The sequence below is a fragment of the Anomaloglossus baeobatrachus genome, chromosome 6 (genome assembly GCF_048569485.1).
Source record: "Anomaloglossus baeobatrachus isolate aAnoBae1 chromosome 6, aAnoBae1.hap1, whole genome shotgun sequence".
NCBI lineage: Eukaryota > Metazoa > Chordata > Amphibia > Anura > Aromobatidae > Anomaloglossus > Anomaloglossus baeobatrachus.
In genome coordinates this window covers 125,399,194-125,418,981 of record NC_134358.1, presented here as the reverse complement: position 1 = coordinate 125,418,981, position 19,788 = coordinate 125,399,194, and the positions used below count along the sequence as shown (strand labels likewise).

Genomic DNA, 19,788 nt, shown 5'->3' with positions numbered 1-19,788 from the left:
CTGACAGGGGCGCAGCTATGGCGCTGACATCACGACTGTCGTGCTGTCGCCAGGCTCGTCGCTGCAGCCATTACACGACTATCGCCAGCCAAGCGCAGCGCACAGCCGCCAGCCAGGCTGTCACGTGGTCGGCAGTCCTAGACGAGAGCCACGCCCACGGCGGAGGTCACATGACAGGGAAGTGGTTCTGTATTGACGTCACGGCGGAAGGTCAGGGGAGCTCCGGAGAGGAAGTGAGAGTGCGAGGCCTCGTCCGCCATTGTGGAGAAGAGAGAGCCCGTCCAGCGCGAGAGTCAGAGCCGGGGGGCGAGGAGCGCCACACAGAGGAGGCCGCCGCGGTCCCCACCGCTCCCCTGAGTCCCCACACACGGCGCCACATTAGTGTGCTGTAGGTGTACACACACATATACGTTACTCTGTAGCTACGCCTGGCAGCGCTGTACAATCCGGGGACACGAATGTGTGTATGTCCAGGGCGCCGCTGATGTGTACACGTCTGTGTGTGTCCGTACATGCTGTAGCTGCTCCCCGAGGCCTGTAGTACCCGCCCGCACTGTACAGAGGCATTACAGGGAGGGATCACACGGCGGCTCCATCATCTCTGGCTCCACAGGAGAATGTCTGCGACCAGCGTGGATCAGGTAACAGAAGAGGAGGCCTGAGGGCGCGCACTGCTGAGTGTGTGATGTGAGTGTGCACTGCTGAGTGTGAGCGTGCACTGCTGAGTGTGAGCGTGCACTGCTGAGTGTGAGCGTGCACTGCTGAGTGTGTGATGTGAGCGTGCACTGCTGAGTGTGTGATGTGAGCGTGCACTGCTGAGTGTGTGATGTGAGCGTGCACTGCTGAGTGTGTGATGTGAGCGTGCACTGCTGAGTGTGTGATGTGAGCGTGCACTGCTGAGTGTGTGATGTGAGCGTGCACTGCTGAGTGTGTGATGTGAGCGTGCACTGCTGAGTGTGTGATGTGAGCGTGCACTGCTGAGTGTGTGATGTGAGCGTGCACTGCTGAGTGTGTGATGTGAGCGTGCACTGCTGAGTGTGTGATGTGAGCGTGCACTGCTGAGTGTGTGATGTGAGCGTGCACTGCTGAGTGTGTGATGTGAGCGTGCACTGCTGAGTGTGTGATGTGAGCGTGCACTGCTGAGTGTGTGATGTGAGCGTGCACTGCTGAGTGTGTGATGTGAGCGTGCACTGCTGAGTGTGTGATGTGAGCGTGCACTGCTGAGTGTGTGATGTGAGCGTGCACTGCTGAGTGTGTGATGTGAGCGTGCACTGCTGAGTGTGTGATGTGAGCGTGCACTGCTGAGTGTGTGATGTGAGCGTGCACTGCTGAGTGTGTGATGTGAGCGTGCACTGCTGAGTGTGTGATGTGAGCGTGCACTGCTGAGTGTGTGATGTGAGCGTGCACTGCTGAGTGTGTGATGTGAGCGTGCACTGCTGAGTGTGTGATGTGAGCGTGCACTGCTGAGTGTGTGATGTGAGCGTGCACTGCTGAGTGTGTGATGTGAGCGTGCACTGCTGAGTGTGTGATGTGAGCGTGCACTGCTGAGTGTGTGATGTGAGCGTGCACTGCTGAGTGTGTGATGTGAGCGTGCACTGCTGAGTGTGTGATGTGAGCGTGCACTGCTGAGTGTGTGATGTGAGCGTGCACTGCTGAGTGTGTGATGTGAGCGTGCACTGCTGAGTGTGTGATGTGAGCGTGCACTGCTGAGTGTGTGATGTGAGCGTGCACTGCTGAGTGTGTGATGTGAGCGTGCACTGCTGAGTGTGTGATGTGAGCGTGCACTGCTGAGTGTGTGATGTGAGCGTGCACTGCTGAGTGTGTGATGTGAGCGTGCACTGCTGAGTGTGTGATGTGAGCGTGCACTGCTGAGTGTGTGATGTGAGCGTGCACTGCTGAGTGTGTGATGTGAGCGTGCACTGCTGAGTGTGTGATGTGAGCGTGCACTGCTGAGTGTGTGATGTGAGCGTGCACTGCTGAGTGTGTGATGTGAGCGTGCACTGCTGAGTGTGTGATGTGAGCGTGCACTGCTGAGTGTGTGATGTGAGCGTGCACTGCTGAGTGTGTGATGTGAGCGTGCACTGCTGAGTGTGTGATGTGAGCGTGCACTGCTGAGTGTGTGATGTGAGCGTGCACTGCTGAGTGTGTGATGTGAGCGTGCACTGCTGAGTGTGTGATGTGAGCGTGCACTGCTGAGTGTGTGATGTGAGCGTGCACTGCTGAGTGTGTGATGTGAGCGTGCACTGCTGAGTGTGTGATGTGAGCGTGCACTGCTGAGTGTGTGATGTGAGCGTGCACTGCTGAGTGTGTGATGTGAGCGTGCACTGCTGAGTGTGTGATGTGAGCGTGCACTGCTGAGTGTGTGATGTGAGCGTGCACTGCTGAGTGTGTGATGTGAGCGTGCACTGCTGAGTGTGTGATGTGAGCGTGCACTGCTGAGTGTGTGATGTGAGCGTGCACTGCTGAGTGTGTGATGTGAGCGTGCACTGCTGAGTGTGTGATGTGAGCGTGCACTGCTGAGTGTGTGATGTGAGCGTGCACTGCTGAGTGTGTGATGTGAGCGTGCACTGCTGAGTGTGTGATGTGAGCGTGCACTGCTGAGTGTGTGATGTGAGCGTGCACTGCTGAGTGTGTGATGTGAGCGTGCACTGCTGAGTGTGTGATGTGAGCGTGCACTGCTGAGTGTGTGGTGTGAGCGTGCACTGCTGAGTGTGTGGTGTGAGCGTGCACTGCTGAGTGTGTGGTGTGAGCGTGCACTGCTGAGTGTGTGGTGTGAGCGTGCACTGCTGAGTGTGTGGTGTGAGCGTGCACTGCTGAGTGTGTGGTGTGAGCGTGCACTGCTGAGTGTGTGGTGTGAGCGTGCACTGCTGAGTGTGTGGTGTGAGCGTGCACTGCTGAGTGTGTGGTGTGAGCGTGCACTGCTGAGTGTGTGGTGTGAGCGTGCACTGCTGAGTGTGTGGTGTGAGCGTGCACTGCTGAGTGTGTGGTGTGAGCGTGCACTGCTGAGTGTGTGGTGTGAGCGTGCACTGCTGAGTGTGTGGTGTGAGCGTGCACTGCTGAGTGTGTGGTGTGAGCGTGCACTGCTGAGTGTGTGGTGTGAGCGTGCACTGCTGAGTGTGTGGTGTGAGCGTGCACTGCTGAGTGTGTGGTGTGAGCGTGCACTGCTGAGTGTGTGGTGTGAGCGTGCACTGCTGAGTGTGTGGTGTGAGCGTGCACTGCTGAGTGTGTGGTGTGAGCGTGCACTGCTGAGTGTGTGGTGTGAGCGTGCACTGCTGAGTGTGTGGTGTGAGCGTGCACTGCTGAGTGTGTGGTGTGAGCGTGCACTGCTGAGTGTGTGGTGTGAGCGTGCACTGCTGAGTGTGTGGTGTGAGCGTGCACTGCTGAGTGTGTGGTGTGAGCGTGCACTGCTGAGTGTGTGGTGTGAGCGTGCACTGCTGAGTGTGTGGTGTGAGCGTGCACTGCTGAGTGTGTGGTGTGAGCGTGCACTGCTGAGTGTGTGGTGTGAGCGTGCACGTCTGTGTGTCATGGTGTGAGCGTGCACGTCTGTGTGTCATGGTGTGAGCGTGCACTGCCGTGGGTGTCCTGGTGTGAGCGTGCGCTGCCGACTGTGTATACCGGTGTGTGACATATGCGTGCGCTGCTGTGCACATCTATGCGCGTGCTCATGTGCTGCTGTGTAAGTGTGCCCTTCCACATGCGTCTGTGAGCGCACTCTGCTGTGGGCCCTGAAGCGCCATCTGTGTCTGAGTGTGCTCTGCTGCTCGCGTCTGGTCATGCGTGAGCGCGCGCCTTTGCATGTTTTGTGTGCGCTGCTGTGTGTATGTGAGAGCTTGCGTGTCTGTGGAGTGTGCGCGCCTATAGTGTGGAGCTGGCCATCACTGTTACCATCACCTGTATGTACATTTGTTGATCCACTCTGCCCCATGTGGTGCCAGTCACACTACACGTCCCCATGGTCACTGTGTGCCAAATAACCATAAACTGGAGGGTTGTTTTCTTCTTGTAAGGTAACGCACGGCTGTTGTGTAATCTTACCCAGCGCTGTGTGTGATTTCCTCACGATTGGTGGAGGCCTCCATAGTGTCACAAATATTTCTCTCGGTCTAAAGACGCTCGTACACAATATGTAGCTTCATTTGACATAATGAATATCGGGGCCCCCAACTGATGATTGTCAGGAGAGGGAGGGATCTGCTTGCCCAATTTCGGATTGCCGATTCTTTTCCTCTGTGATATTGGCCTCTGACAGCGGCTTTCATAGAGGACACAGGAGCATAGTGGGCGATCCTGTGTGTGGAAGAGTCAGGAAGATGACTGACGGCTAAGGCCCCTTTCACATTGCGTTTTACCTTCCGCTCACAGGTCCCGTCGGGGCATCCGTCCGGACCGCCCCTCCCCCACTCTGCAAAGCGTGCTCCGGACGCATGCGCCCGACAGGGCCATTCACTGCTATGGAGCGCACTGCGTTGGCGTGTGCTCTGTTTTGTGCCATTTTGTGCACATATATGTTTCTGCGGACGGACACCCGAACGTAGTCCACCTACGTTCGGGTGTCTGTCTGCAGAAAGGTATATATGCACAAAATGGCACAAAACAGAGCACACACTAACGCAGTGCGCTCCATAGCAGTGAATGGCCCTGTCGGGCGCATGTGTCCGGAGCACGCTTTGCAGAGTGGGGGAGGGGCGGTCCAGACGGATGCCACGATGGGACCTGTGGACGTAGAGAAAAACGCAATGTGAAAGGAGCCTTAGGCTGCTTTCACACATCCGGTTTTTGCTGTGCGGCACAATCCGGCTCTTTGCAGAAAAAACGCATGCGTTTTTTTTTTTGCCGCCGGTTGCTTTTTTTCCGCATAGACTTTCATTAGTGCCGGATTGTGCCGCATGGCCTTGCGTTCGGTCCGTTTTTTGCGGGATGCGGCATATTTAGCCGATGCGGCGGCCGGATGGAACGTTGCCTGGCACGGTTTTTTTGTCTGGCAAAAAAAAACGCATCGCGCCGCAACTGGTCAATGCGGCGCTTTTTCCAATGCATGCCTATGGACGCCGGATGCGGCAAAAACCGCATCCGGCCGTCTCATGCGTTTTTTTGCACTGCGCATGCTCAGTAGCGTGCCGCAACCAGCAAAAAATGGATGGGCCGCATGTAAAAACTTATGCAAAGGATCCGTTTTTTTCGACGCATCTGTTGCATAGGTTTTAGAGCCGGATTTAGCCGCACTGCAAAAACCGGATGTGTGAAAGCAGCCTAACCTGCCGTTCTGCCAACAGTCATGTCAAGTATATGGTGGTCCGCTCTGCCGGTATTGGAAATACCTCTATTCCCCATGTGTATATTGTGCAGATCCTCTGCTATTCCTAGTAGAAAAGAATCGTTGGCATTAGTCTTGCCAGAGCATTGTCTGCATTATACTCTGTAATTTGAGCAGTATAGACACACCTTCAGCTGTGAACACACAGTTCTCAATTTCCTAACGCATTTCCAGTAGGTATAACAGAGGAACCACAGAATAAAGATCTAAGTAACGTTTCTCCTGAATTGTGGTGATATGGGAATACAAATATTTACTAGAATGTCAGAAGAGCAAAGAGGTTCTCTATAAAAGGAACTTGTCAGATCCAGAAGCCCACCACTGATGGGCAGCTTTCTGTGTATACTGCATAGAAGGAAAGCTTCTGATCAGTGGGGTTATACAGAGCCCAGCTTTCAGAAAACTCGCTGAATGCAGCAGAGAAAACAGTGATTTTTATAGAGCATACAACACAGCCCAGTAAATGATACATCCCCATGTGTCCTTGTTTACTCCCTTCAAAGCCAAACTGATATTGAATATAGAATGTGAGCCCCAATGGGGACAGTGACGATGTGTAGAGTGCTGTGTAATTAATGGCGCTATATATGTGATGAAAATAAAAGCTGGAATCCGGGTCTTTACCCCCACATTATGCTGCTCTAGAGCAGGGGTCTCAAACTCGGCTGGGTGTATGGGCTGCACATAGAAAAAAAATTGAATTGGGGGGGTCGCAATCATTGCACGACAGTGACATTTTTAGTGATTTTCTTTCTATACGCCTTTGAATCACTTTTTTTTTTAATATATATATATATTTTTCTCATTCATTTTAGTTTTTAAATATCATTTATCATATGGGTAATAGTATGGTTTTATAGCTTGGGTCGACACTGCTGTGGCGATAACAAACGTACACTTTTTTTTGTTATATTTCATTTTTAATGGTAAAGTTATGATTCATTTTGATTTTTTTTCTTTTTACATCCCCTTGTTAGTAATATTATCTTACAATCAGCACCATATAGTAATTTTGACCAACATCTTATAGTACTGCGCCCCATTCTTGTTCCCTATCCTGTAGTAATGTCCCTTATTGTACCGTTTTTCACATACACGTGTAAAGAGAAAAAATAAATTCTCCTAATCTGTTCTCTGTTCCTTCGGTGTCCTCTTTCCTACATCTTTTCCCGCCCACAGACCCCCTGATGATTGCAGCCGATGCAGGGAGCTGGCACCGTCAGCGCTTTATTTCAGGTTAATGTATCGGCGGCGTCGTGCAGATAAGCTCTCTGTACAGCTACACCAATGACAGCCGCCGGCCAATCGTAGGCCAGCAGCTGATGTCCTATACTGATGTCGGCTGCTGGCCTCTGATTGGCCGGTGGCTGCCATCGGTATAGCTGCAGAGAGCTTCTCTGCGTGGCACCACCTATATTCATCTAACATAAAGCGCTGATGACGGCAGCTCCTTGCATTTGCTGCGATATTTAAGGGGTCTGCAGGCCGCAAGAAGCAGCCTCAGGGTCCGCATACAGAACCCCCTCCCCCCCGTGTTTGAGACCCCTGCTCTAGATGGTAGCAAAAACCTGATGACAAATTCCTTTTAAGCACTGCTTACCTGCATATTGTCAATACATCTGTCAGTAATTTGTGTTTTTGGAAGTAGTAGGTTCCTCTTCGATTATTTTAGTTTTTTTTTTTCTCTGAGATACCAAGAAATTAAGAAATTATAATGCCTGCTTCCATCACAGCCTGACCCCGGATTTCAGCTCCGTGCGCATGATCCCGGACTTTTGGTCATGCGCATTATTTCAGTTTGAAGCTGAGACGTGTACACCTGGCTTCATAGTGAGCATGACCGAAAGTCTGGGATCATGCGCACTGAGCCGAAATCCAGGGTCGGGCGGCAATGGCAGCGGAGAGGTGAGAGATCATCCTGTGATGCTGCGTATTCATTAGCATCTCAACAGGGGTGTACTAACATGCTAATGGGGCTGACTAGCAAGGGAACCAAAGCCCTTGGGACTAGTCCCCAGTCTCATTAGCATATGATAAAAGATCTCAAAATACTTTTTCTATTGATCTCTTTATCTATGCCAGTGTACGTAGGGACAGTTAGGCAGGAATTAGCAATATGTACCCAGAACTGCTCGTGGTTCTTAGTGCATATTGCACCGGACAGGTTCCCTTTACTTTAAAGGTATAGATACATGTATGTGTGTACTTAAGCCAGTATTTGCTTACGTTTGTGCAAAAAAAAACATTTAGCATGTGTTATTTTGCAGGATCCTGTCACTTTAAGTTTATGGGCGGGCATTGGGGGTCATGTGCTCGGGAGTGAGGGGAACTGAACGTGACAGACTGGGATCCGGCTTCTGACAGCTGCAGAGGCTCGTAACCAAGGTAAACATCGGGTAACTTGCTTGGATACCCGATATATAGCAGGTGCTAGGAGCCGGGCTCCCTGCACACGTAACCAACGTAAACATCGGGTAACTGAGAAGCGCTTTGCTTGGTTACCCGATATTTATCTTGGTTACGAGTGTCCGCAGCTCTCAGGCGAGGGAGAGGGTGAGAGAGGGACTGATCACCCGAGGCTGGTTTCTGTGCATGCTCAGTAGAGCAAGCAGGATCCTGTCTATCAGCATGCTAGCGTTCACATGTGTTTGCGTGCTGTTTAGTCAGGATCCAGCAATTTGCAGTATTTGACGCAGCTCAAAAACGATACAAGTAGCGTTTTTGAAAAAATGTTAAAAACTGCAAGTCTCTGGATCCTCACTATAACGCACGCAAACGCAGGTGAACGCATGTTGACGCGAGTCCTTTTTAAATGCAGCATGGAAATGAAAACGCATTTGCACTGGATCCATTTTTGCGTTAAAAAAACGTTCATGACGGATGTTAAAAAAAACGTAGTGTGAAAGCAGCCTTACTCCCGGGTACATCATATGAACCCCATCTCACAGCACAACCTTTAGAGGAGTAGGCTTTCTCCGGGCCTGTTATGTTCTAAATGCTTCGAGTGCCACATAATGTAACAATGGTGCCCAAATCAGTGGTCTGCACTTTTTTTGTCTGGATTTAGTGGGATGGCTGTATAGGTCCTTGTCTCTCCAAGAAAAGAACCTTTTTTGTAGAGATGTGATGTGCCACTCATGAGCAGTGTAGAGAAGTGAATCAGACTGGACGTGCGCTGGGGGCATCAGTATTTGTGAAAGCAGGAGCCGGTGCACTGACCTGCCCCCAGGATGACTACTATGTGTTATTTGCATATGGCTTCTACACTAGATTTCTCATGATTGGCACTTTGGATTTCTAGAAATTGCGTAAAATCTTGGGACAAGTGCTTACACAGCTGCACCATTATGTCCATGTGAATATTATGCAGAGTCCCTTTAAATGCATCTTTCTGTAAAGAGCCTGCCAGCAGTTATTACTGCATCTACTGTACATACTCCCCGAATCAGCGGGGTACTGCGGGCCGGCCGGGCTGTCCTCAGGTGCTCTCCATTGTACAGTAACACTGCAGCCATCTCTCCTTTTCCAGCGTGCTGATCTAACTGCTCATTGTACTGCTATAGATGCCTTGATTTACACTACCTGTCTTTTGAGTTGCTTAATAGAGGACTGTCTCTGCTTTCCTTACATGACTTGTAGGACGCACACGTATTCCCCCATAAAATAACACTTCTGCATCTCTTTTCTCAGGACGTTTGTGCCAATGTGACGTCTGTACATGTCCCCTCTGAATTTAAGTGCTCTAGAAAATGTTGGTGCTATAGAAATAATTAGTATAGCTGTCCTCCGCCCTATTTGCTTGTCCTGTCCAGTTTCTGCCATCAGACCCAATTTACTAGCAGTGTAGTCACACCCAGTGGGCTTTATTAATACCCTTCCAGTAGGAATAATCCGAAAACTTTGGGACCCAGCATTGTGCCATTCTGAAAGCTAAGACAACTGTTATTTTGGGGTGAATGTCAGGAGAACAAAGTCCTCCTCGGCTGTGTTCACATTTGTACCTGCTTCCATCGGGTTTTCCCCATTACCTACAGGCAGTATAATGCACCGTACTGCGTACCAGGATGACACCTAATGAGTTGTGTTCGCAATCCGTTGGCTTCTTTAGAAAACGTGCTGAAGACCGGTGTGAACATGGCCTGTGTGACTCTCATTGTATTCTGCATTGGGCTCACAATCTGGCATTATATGGTTTACTACACGTGGTTCTCTCCTGTGGGTCAGCGTCTGGGCTATCATGCATGTATATAGAGATGCTTTGAAGAATGTGTCTGCTATTCTAACTTCTAAAGAGTTTTTTATGTATTTAATTCCAGTGACCTTTTTCTTTCTTTTTCCACGTTGTTGCAGAGACCTAAAGGACAGGGAAACAAAGGTGGGTGCTTTTCTCCATTCTAAAAATATCTATGTATTACCACCTACAATTATTGGCTTATGTGATAATTCTTGTAAGGCCGGAGTCACACTAGCAGCACATCACCCGGCACGGTCTGCCGCTCTCCGGGCAGGAGTGGATTGGCTGCATGTATTTCTATGCAGCGGAGATGCTCCTGTCCAGAGAGCGGCAGGCCGTGGCGGGTGATGCGAGACACTCACAAGTGTGACTCCGGCATAAGAATGTGTATGTTCCTATGACGGAATCCAGCGCAGGATTCCGTTGTAAGACTGATTACGATGGAATCCAGCACCATAGACATACATTACAAGCGTGACGGATGGCGACGGATTCCTGCACGGCGCGTTAATTTTGACGGCCAGTAAAACGTTACATTCTGCGTTGCTCCCGCCCGGCGGTCAGTCAAAAAACGACTGACCGCGACGCAGTGGATGCAACGCAAGGTCATCAGTTGCAATCCGCCACTAATACAAGTCTATGGGACACAATGGAATCCGCTAAACGGATGCCGTTGTTTACCATAGCCGCGGATTGTGACTGATACATTTTCACGGAAATGTGAACCTAGCCCTCGGAACGGAGACCCCTTGTGGTTATTGACTGTCCCAGCAGCATAACCAAAAGGGCTGGTTTTACATGGAGATACTCCTGGAGGGCTTTGTAATATCCTGGATGTGCTCACCTTTGGGGGCCTATAGAATACCCTAGTAAGTGCCCATGTGCAGCCCACTGATGTTTGTGCTGCTTTGCTCAGGTCTGCAGCTGCATAAAAGGGTAAAACCTGGCATCCAGTTTTGCAGTTGAAACTTTTCTTAGCACTTCATTGCCTTTACAAAGCAACCAGCCGTTCCGCTGTGACGTGCCTCTGCTCTACCCGAGCCTTTCTCAAACTACTCTGTGAACAAAGCTCCATTAGGCACATAGTAACTTGGTAATTGCACAGGCACACAGTGATGTTATAGCGTCCATTATGTCAATATAACTAACCATGAAAAGAAACCCCACTGCTGAGCAGGGAATATCCACCCAATAGCTGTTATTTGTGCAAATCTCTACGCTCTGGCATGATGAGTAAAAATGAAATGTGATGACGAAGAAACGTAAAAATGAGTGTGAACTTGTGTTGTGCCCAAACAAAAAAGAAAATTGTGTCAGACCATGTACAATTGTGCTATCACAGAGCCCATTTAGTGCCTCCTTAGACACTTCTATAACCACCACCTACTAGACGGCTTAACTTTAGATCACCTGGAAAGTGGTTGTATAAACAAAACCTCCAAGTGCGCTGAAATGTACACAAAACAAAACCCAGCAGCTTTGTAATTGCTTTTTGGATTTTATTTTTGCTGCGTTCATTGTTGTCCTTCTTCAGGTCAATACAGTTGCGACAATACCAAACTTGATGACGCCAGTGTGGTGACACTTGATGGGAAGGCATCATTCTGAACTTCATTAGGCTAGTGCATTGACAGCTTATAGATATATTTGAGACGTGCCAGGCAGTGATCTTTTAATGGTGCCTGTACTTATCAGGTCACTCAAGCATTCATTATAGCATGTCAAAACGACTGTCTGCTCACTGCACTATTTCCATTTCAGCCCTCAGATATTAATGTAATTTGTAAAATTGCGGGTCTATTTGTCTTAGGGCAATTTGTTTGAAAACATGTAGCCAATGGGCCTCTAAAGGGAACCTTTCGGGTCCTGTATGCACCCAGAACCACAAGCAATTCTGGGTGCTTATTGCTAATCCCTGCCTAACCGTCCCTGTATTGAGTAGCATACATAGAGAACGCTTTAGAAAAAGTATTTCTAAAGATTCTTTATGATATCCTAATGAGCACAGCGACTAGTCGCAGGGGCAATAGTTCCCTTGGCTAGTCGGCCCTCTTAGCATGTAAACACACCCATGTGGGTATGTTATTGAATGCGCAGTGTTGGAGACATGGTCGCTTTCACCTCTGCTGTCACCGTGCCCAACGCTGTTTTTTGGCTCAGTGCGCATGATCAGAAGTCCCAGACTTCCACTCATACTCACTACAAAGCCGGGTGTATACATCCCAGCTTCACACTGGTGTAGTACGCATGATCGGAGGTCCAGGGGCATGCTGATCATGTGCACTGAGCCGAAAACCAGTGGTAACAGCAGAGGTGAGTGACCATGCCTCTGATGCTGTGCATTCATTAGCATGTTAGTACACCCACAGGGGCATACGAACATAAGGGGTCCAACTAGCCAAGGGAACTAACACCCTTGTGAATAGTCCCTGTGCTAATTAGCATATTATAAAGGATCTTTAGAAATACTTTTTCTAAAGATCTCTTTATGTATGCTACTAGATGCTGGGACAGTTAGGCAGGGATTAGAAATATGCACCCAGAACTGTCCGTGGTTCTGGCTGCATATTGCACCTGACAGGTTCCCTTTAAAGGGAACCTGTCACCACTTTTTTGGCCTATAAGCTGCAGTCACCACCACCGGGCTCTTATATACAGCATTCTAACATGCTGTATATAAGAGCCCAGGCTGCTGTGAGAACATAAAAAAAACTTTAATACTTACCTAACGGTCGCTCGGTAGGCCTAATGGGTGTCTCCATTCTCCGGTGTCGGCGCCTCCTCTTTCGGCCATCTTCGTCCTCCTTCTGAAGCCTGGGTGCATGACTCTTCTACGTCCTACACACTCGCTGGTCCTGCGCAGGCGCACTACAATTCTTTGATCTGCCCTGCTCAGGACCTGAATGCTGGCGAGTGTGTATAACGTCGGACCTGTCATGCACCGCGGCTAGAGAAGAATTAGGATGAAGATGGCCGAAAGAGGTGGCATCGGACAACGGAGATGGCCATATGGCCAACCGCGCGACAATTAGGTAAGTATTATAAAGTGTTTTTTATGTTCTCGCAGCGGCCTGGGCTCTTATATACAGCATGTTAGAATGCTGTATATAAGAGCCCGGTGGTGGTGGCTGCAGCTTAGGCTGCTTTCACACCTCCGGTTTCTGCAATGCGGCACAATCCGGCACTTTGCAGGAAAATCGCAACCGTTTTTTTTTGCTGCCAGTTGTGTTTTTTTCTGCATAGACTTTAATTAGTGCCGCATGGCCTTGCGTTCCATCCGGTTTTTGCCGCATGCGGCAGATTTAGCCGATGCGGCGGCCAGATGGAACGTTGCCTGGCACGTTTTTTCGTGCGGCAAAAAAAACGCATCGCGCCGCATTCGGCCGATACGGCGCATTTTTCAATGCATGCCTATGGCGGCCGGATGCGGCAAAAACCGCATCCGGCCGCACATGCGTTTTTTGCCACTGCGCATGCTCAGTAGCATGCCGCAAGCGGCAAAAACCGGACTGGCCGCATGGGAAAAACTTATGCAAAGGATGCTGTGTTTTCACCGCATCCGCTGCATAGCTTGCACAGCCGGATTGAGCCGCAGAGCTCAAGCCGGATGTGTGAAAGCAGCCTTATAGGCCAAAAAAGTGGTGACATGATCCTTTTTAATGTGTGGCTCACGGGTGTGTCAGCTCGGTAGGGCCAGGTCTAGCTACCAGCTATGAAGAGCAGTGCCCAGATGGGGACTTCTCCGAGTGGCCCCACACAGGAGCAGATCTGGTTGAGCATATACACCGAGACACACTGGAGAAAATGGAAAAATGAATCTCCCCTCTCCTCAGCTTGCTCCGGTTCTCGCAGGCAAAAGAATCTGATCACAACAATGATACTGTGTCACATTCACAGAGATTGAGCCGAGTGTCATCATAGTATCACATCCGATTCTGTCGCATGAGCGAGTATACGCTACGGTGACCCCGGCCTAATGCTGTGGACGTCTGCATGCAATTTTCGAGTGGAAAATTCACTGCACATTTGGCCCCATGTGGACGCTCCCTTAGCTTCATATAGCATTACCCTGATAAGCAGTCATTTCCCTGCATGGCCGGTAAAATCCGATTATTGGTGGCTAGCATTCCTGGTGTGGGAACCCCTGAGGAAGTTGCCAGGTGAGTGACTCTTTAAGGCTTTACGGTATTTCTTGTTCTTTCTCTGTGAGGTTTTGTAGGTGGAAAGCTTTGTTTTTTCACGTTCTTGTTGATTCTTGCTCTTGGACTATGTGGTAAGGTGTAAACGCTATTTACTGAAGGTTCAGTCTGAATTAGAGAAATGTAGGCGGCGTAGGCCAAATGGGACATGGGGTTTAGTCTGAGCACCTAGCTGCCTTTGCTGCAGATAGAGCTCTTGAGTGCACTGGATGCAGAAGTGACGAGAGCCTTTATGTGATCTATTAGGGGATATAGGATCCTGGTTAGTAAATGTGCAACTGCTGATAAATGACGTTCATCTTGTTCACTATTGTCACTCTCAGCTGTGCATGTGATAGTAATGGGTTATCTGCCGCACCAATGTGACTAGCATCTTCTTACACCCTCCCTTTCAGGATCCAGACCCAGGAATGTTTAAAACGTTACCTGAATATAGTGGTACCTCGCTTAACGAGTAACCCACTAAACGAGAATTTTGCTTAACAAGCAAAGCTTTCTGTAAATTTGTAACCTGCTTTACGAGAAAGCTTTGCTGTGCGAGCAAAATCCTCACCGCACACTTCTGGTTCCGTACATCCACCGCGCTCTGACCTGCACTTGCAGTCCAAACAAACACACACACACACACATGCACGCACAAACACACACGCATACACATACAGTATTATGCTCACCTTACCTTTCGTTCCACCACCGGCCTCATGGATCTTGTAGTTCCCGGGTACATCGCGACGTGCTCGCTGCGAACTACAAGTACCATGAGGCCGGCGGTGGAACGGAAGGTAAGGTGAGCATATAATATGTGTACCTTCCGTTTCATCGCCGGTCTCCTGGGTCCTGTAGTGTACCGCTCCGCTCCACTCCAGGCATCTGCATCCATAGCGACGAAGCAGGAACTTCCTGGTTCCTGTCACCGCTACTCAAAGGCAGCGCGCTGGCCAATCAGAGGCAAGCGTCTCTGCCTTTCACGTCAGCGCTCTGGCAGGAAGTTCCTCCCTCGTCGTTATAGTTACCTGATACACGGCCCGCACCGGAGAACAGCAAGTCCCAGGAGACCGGCGATGGAACGGAAGGTAAGGTGAGCATATAATATGTGCGTTTGCATGCTTGTTTGTGTGTGTTTGTACGTGTGTGGAATGACAGAATAGGGGACCAGGATGAGACATTTAACTAGTTGTGGAACGAATTGTCTGCATTGCAATGATTTCATATGGGAAATCTTGCTTTGCTGAACGAGTAACTTGGTTAACAAGCACAGTCCCAGAACGGATTGTTCTCGTTAAGCAAGGTACCACTTTATTGACCCCTAAAGCCTTCATCCTGATTTTTCTTGAAGATCATGATCTTTGCAGGGGATCTCCACCTCTTACAAAATGCAGGTGCCACCATGACCAGCTGATTGCCATGGGTTCGCTCCTGGCAAACCGCCAAGTATGCTGCGGCTAGTGTGGCATTTATCCTGCAGCAGGTGCTGTGGAGAAAATTTGGGTTTACATGGGGGGGGGGGGTGTTCAGTGACTGACCATTTATATAACATTAGGATGGCTCGAGTCTGCCATAAGCCACACTCCTGGTCGCTCTCCATCTTGTCTCATAATGGCGGATCCCCCATCCCACCCAGTGCACATGAGCTCTTATAGAACATACAGATGATGTGGGCTGCATGGTTCCACTTGTGCCTTTGGTATGGTGAGTATATACCTCTAGGTAGGCAGCACGTCTGTAGATTGCTCTATGGAGGATGGTATGTACTGTTCATCCCAAATCTGTGTAGTTCACAGCTCACCTCCTCTCTCTCCCTGCACAAAGGCCTCTGCACAGGTCAGAGCATGCTTAGAAAACGGTTAGTAAGAGAACCTCAGTCAAGATGCTCACCCCAGTAAATCTGAAATCTGAGTGACCCAGCTCATTGGGGATTGAGATGTGCCAATTAAGTGCTGTGGAAGAAAGGTCTCCCATATGATGAGTGTGAAAGTTTTTCAAAAGGACAAAAGGATTTGTTTAGCTTAGAGAAAAGACGTCTGAATAGATCTCATATGTATAAATACTGTACATATGTGGTCAATATAAAGGACTGGCACATGACTTATTCCTTCCAAGGACAATACTAAGGACCAGGGAGCACTCATTGTGGGAAGAAGAAAGGCGATTCCGGCACTAAATAGGAAAGGGTTCTTTACAGTTAGAGCAGTCAGACTGTGGAATGCCCTACCACAAGAGGTAGTAATGGCAGATAATATAACAGCTTTTATAACAGGGCTGGATGATTTCCTCAGTACATACAACATTGTCTGTTATAAATGATTTTGTGACAAAATGTATAATTGAAAAAAAACTATAGAACAAGATCAGCATTGGTAAAAATTAATAAACAGAATTTGACAAATTTAGTCCATAATAAAAACCCCAGCAGGCATACATGAGTCTAGATTAGACTTGATTAGGCCCGGTGGGGTTTTTAATATGGACTAATTTGTCATTCTGTTTATTAAGTTTTACCAATGCTGATCTTGCTCTATAGTTCTTTGTTGTATTTACCTGTGGTCACAGGTGATCAGCAGTGGAAAGTCTTCAGGAGCAGGCGGCATGTCCCTGTGAGCACTTCTATTTTCTTACTGCGAAATGTAGAATTGGTGGAGGAAGCTTGAATTAGATGGACCTAGATCTTTTTTCAACCTATGTAACTACTGTATCCTCGAAAATAAGACACTGTCTTATATTATTGTTTGCTCTGAAGAATGTGCTAGGGCTTATTTTTGAGGAAACACTGGTTGGGGGGTAGAGGACTTTGATGCGTTCCACTGCAGGTCCTCACATGCCACAGCAGGTCCTCACATTCCACAGCAGGTCCTCACATTCCACAGCAGGTCCTCACATTCCACAGCAGGTCCTCACATTCCACAGCAGGTCCTCACATTCCACTGCAGGTCCTCACATTCCACAGCAGGTCCTCACATTCCACAGCAGGTCCTCACATTCCACTGCAGGTCCTCACATTCCACTGCAGGTCCTCACATTCCACTGCAGGTCCTCACATTCCACTGCAGGTCCTCACATTCCACTGCAGGTCCTCACATTCCACTGCAGGTCCTCACATTCCACTGCATCTCTTTTGGGGACTGCGAGTATGATTACGGTGTCAGTATTCTCTTTTCAGGGTGTCTGCTTTCATTAGTGAAGTTTCCTGCAGTTTTCTTTAATATAGCTGCATGGACACTTCATTATTGAACTGCGACTAGGGCTTATTTATGGTGTAGTGTGTATATTTAAGCCAAAGACTTGTGCCCACGGGACTCTGTGCCCACGGGACTCTGTGCCCACGGGACTCTGTGCCCACGGGACTCTGTGCCCACGGGACTCTGTGCCCACGGGACTCTGTGCCCACGGGACTCTGTGCCCACGGGACTCTGTGCCCACGGGACGTATTTGCAGGTACATCCGCAGCTGATCCCCGGAATCCACAGCTATACATAGCTGCGGGATTCCCGCAAAATAGCTGCGGTAAACCTGTGAACATTCGTGCGACTTACCTGCGGAAGTCTCGGCCTCTATCTCCATAGTGGAGGGCTGGGAATTCCGCAGGAATAATTGACATGCAGCTACGTGCGGCTGCGAGACATCCGCATCATATTCCGCAGCCGCACATACTGCAGCATGCACACAGCACTCCCCATGTCCCATAGGATAACATGGAGAGTATCTGTACTTGCTAAAACTTGTGGAATTATATAGAAAATCCCGATAAATCCACAGGTTTTCCGCAGCAAAATCCGTGGGTACAGAGTCCAGTGGTCACATAGCCTAACTCCGAAAAGACCGAAAATTCCTGCTGGGGCTTATTTTTTGGGAAACACTATGAAAGTGTGTGGGTGTAACAAAATGAAAGCTCTTTCCTCGCAGGGGAATTTATTTTGTTTTTTCTTGTTAACGTGGTGTAAGGTGCTGATACTCTGCAGGTGACACTCATGGGTTTAATGCCTCCTATTTTATATGTGATAAAAATCCGCCATCCTCTTATGTAATTAAGTGACACAAGAAAACAGAGCACGTAATTTCTTTTCTCTGGCCCGGGGCGTGTATTGTAGGGTAATACTTTTCAGCGCTGTCTGTTCTTTATTCTGAATTATACATGTGGGGAGTATTCTTACGTTGTATCCTAACAACAAGTTTTCTCTTCAGTTGCAGTACAGAACGGTTCAATGCATCAGAAAGATGCAGTAAACGATGATGACTTTGAGCCATATCTAACCAGCCAGACGAATCAGGTAAGTTACCCGGACAAGATAAGAATGGTCAATTTGTAGAAACCATAAATGTATCTACACCAAGTGCATAATAAAGCACGTAAGATGCGTCTGCTCATTAGTAGTAATAGGTTAAAGGGAACCTGTCATCAGAAGTTTACCTGTAAACCTAAAAGTTCCCCCCTCTGCAGCTCCTGGGCTGCATTCTAGGAAGCTTCCTATAGTTTTTGTGGCCCCTTTTATACCAAAATAAATACTTTATAAACTTGTACCTTTTCGTATGCAAATTTTGTAAATCGTCCATGGGGGCGGGCTCTCTGGGATCCGTTGCTGTTCCTCCAGCAGATTTACGCTGCCCCCGAACGCTGAATTTCAAACCTCAGGATGCCGCCCGTGGTCCCGCGCATGCGCTGTGCGACTGTAGCGGTGCCGAGCACTGTGTGCACATGTGACCGCTGGTGACGCTTTGCGCGGGCACGAGGTTATGGGCGGCGCTGTGAGTGTCATCAGCAAGTGCCGCCCATAACCTCGTGACCGCACTTTCCCCTTTGCCTCCTGCGTTCTGCGCAAGCGTCTCCTCGTAACCTGTGGTGGCCTGATCCGCTCCTCCTATCTATTTCCTGCTGCAGGGCAAGATGGGAAAGGTGACGTCGGATCATTTGGCCAGCGCTTGCGCAGAACGCAGGAGGCAAAGGGGAGAGCGCGGCCATGGTATTATGGGCGGGCACTTGCAATGCAATCACAGCGCCGCCCATAATATCGGGCCTGCGACCACGTCACCAGCAGTCCTCGCGTGCACGGGACCTCGGGCGCTGTGGGCGGCGTCCTGATCTATGAAATGAAGCAATGGGGGACGGCGTAAACCAGAAGGAGGGACAGTAACTGACACCAGACGGCCCGCCCACATGGAGAATTTACAAGAATTGCAGGCAAAAAGGTACAACTTTATAAAGTTTTATTTGGTTTAAAAGGGGGCACAAAAAGTACAGGAACCTTGCTAGAATTCAGCCCAGGAGCTGCAGAGGGGGAATCTTTTAGATTTAAAGCTCAATTTCTGATGACAGGTTCCCTTTAAAGGGTTCGTCTGGGTCTGTTTTTGTTTACCTCTCCATGGGGCTAAAAATCCTGGCAAGTAGTTTCCAACTACCTGCCTGTTCTGCCCAGCGATTCTCCAGCATTCGCTGATCTCATGTGAACAGAGCAGTTCTTTCTCCTCTGCTCTGTCAAGGGTGAGTGCACTGCTGACATACTGATTGAGGGAGCCGGCTGTCAATCAGAATAACAGCCCTGGCTCCCCATCGATTAAACAAGAGCTTTACAGGAAAAGCTGCTCTGATGTGAGGCCAAAGGAAGGCGCAGAGTTGCCGGTAGGACACTTGAGCCAGAAAAGGTCGTTATCAGGCAGAATCTGCAGTTAATTAAAGGGAACCAAACAACAGGATTTTCGTGTATAAGGTGCAGCCAGTGCAGTACTGGCACTATCAGGCACAGTGTGTACATACCATCAGGGGGCAGCTCGGGTGTTTAGGCTGTGAAATCCAACTTTATAAAGTTTGAAAAATCAAGCACTTTTTTATTGACGTGTGCACCACTCTCCTAATGTCCGGTAGGATGCAATGTAGCCCAGCAATGATAATCTCCTGTTTGTAAAACAAACACTACATGTAAACAGCACAGACCTTGATAAGAGAGGCATTGCTGAAATCTTTGTTTTAATCCCTACGGCATGCTGTCTTCAGATTACAAGCTAAAACCTGCTGACAGATTCTCTTTAATGATCACTGTCATTGCTTTATC

At 49.1% G+C, this 19,788-nt stretch overlaps 1 protein-coding gene across 4 annotated transcripts in view; it reads left to right on the top strand.

Annotated features, from left to right (window-relative positions):
- The first annotated feature begins 196 nt into the window (after positions 1–196).
- Positions 197–19,788, top strand: part of YTHDF3 (YTH N6-methyladenosine RNA binding protein F3) — a 61,317-nt gene continuing 41,725 nt past the window's right edge. Inside the window, exons 1-3 of one of the 4 annotated variants that reach the window (XM_075353234.1) lie at positions 197–388; positions 9,631–9,689; positions 17,927–18,012. In XM_075353234.1, coding sequence (XP_075209349.1) covers positions 17,947–18,012 — 66 coding nt within the window. In that variant the 5' untranslated portion in view covers positions 197–388; positions 9,631–9,689; positions 17,927–17,946. Of the gene's footprint in view, positions 642–9,630; positions 9,690–17,926; positions 18,013–19,788 lie in introns of all 4 variants that reach the window. The other 3 variants (XM_075353237.1, XM_075353238.1, XM_075353235.1) reach the window with 3 other exon arrangements.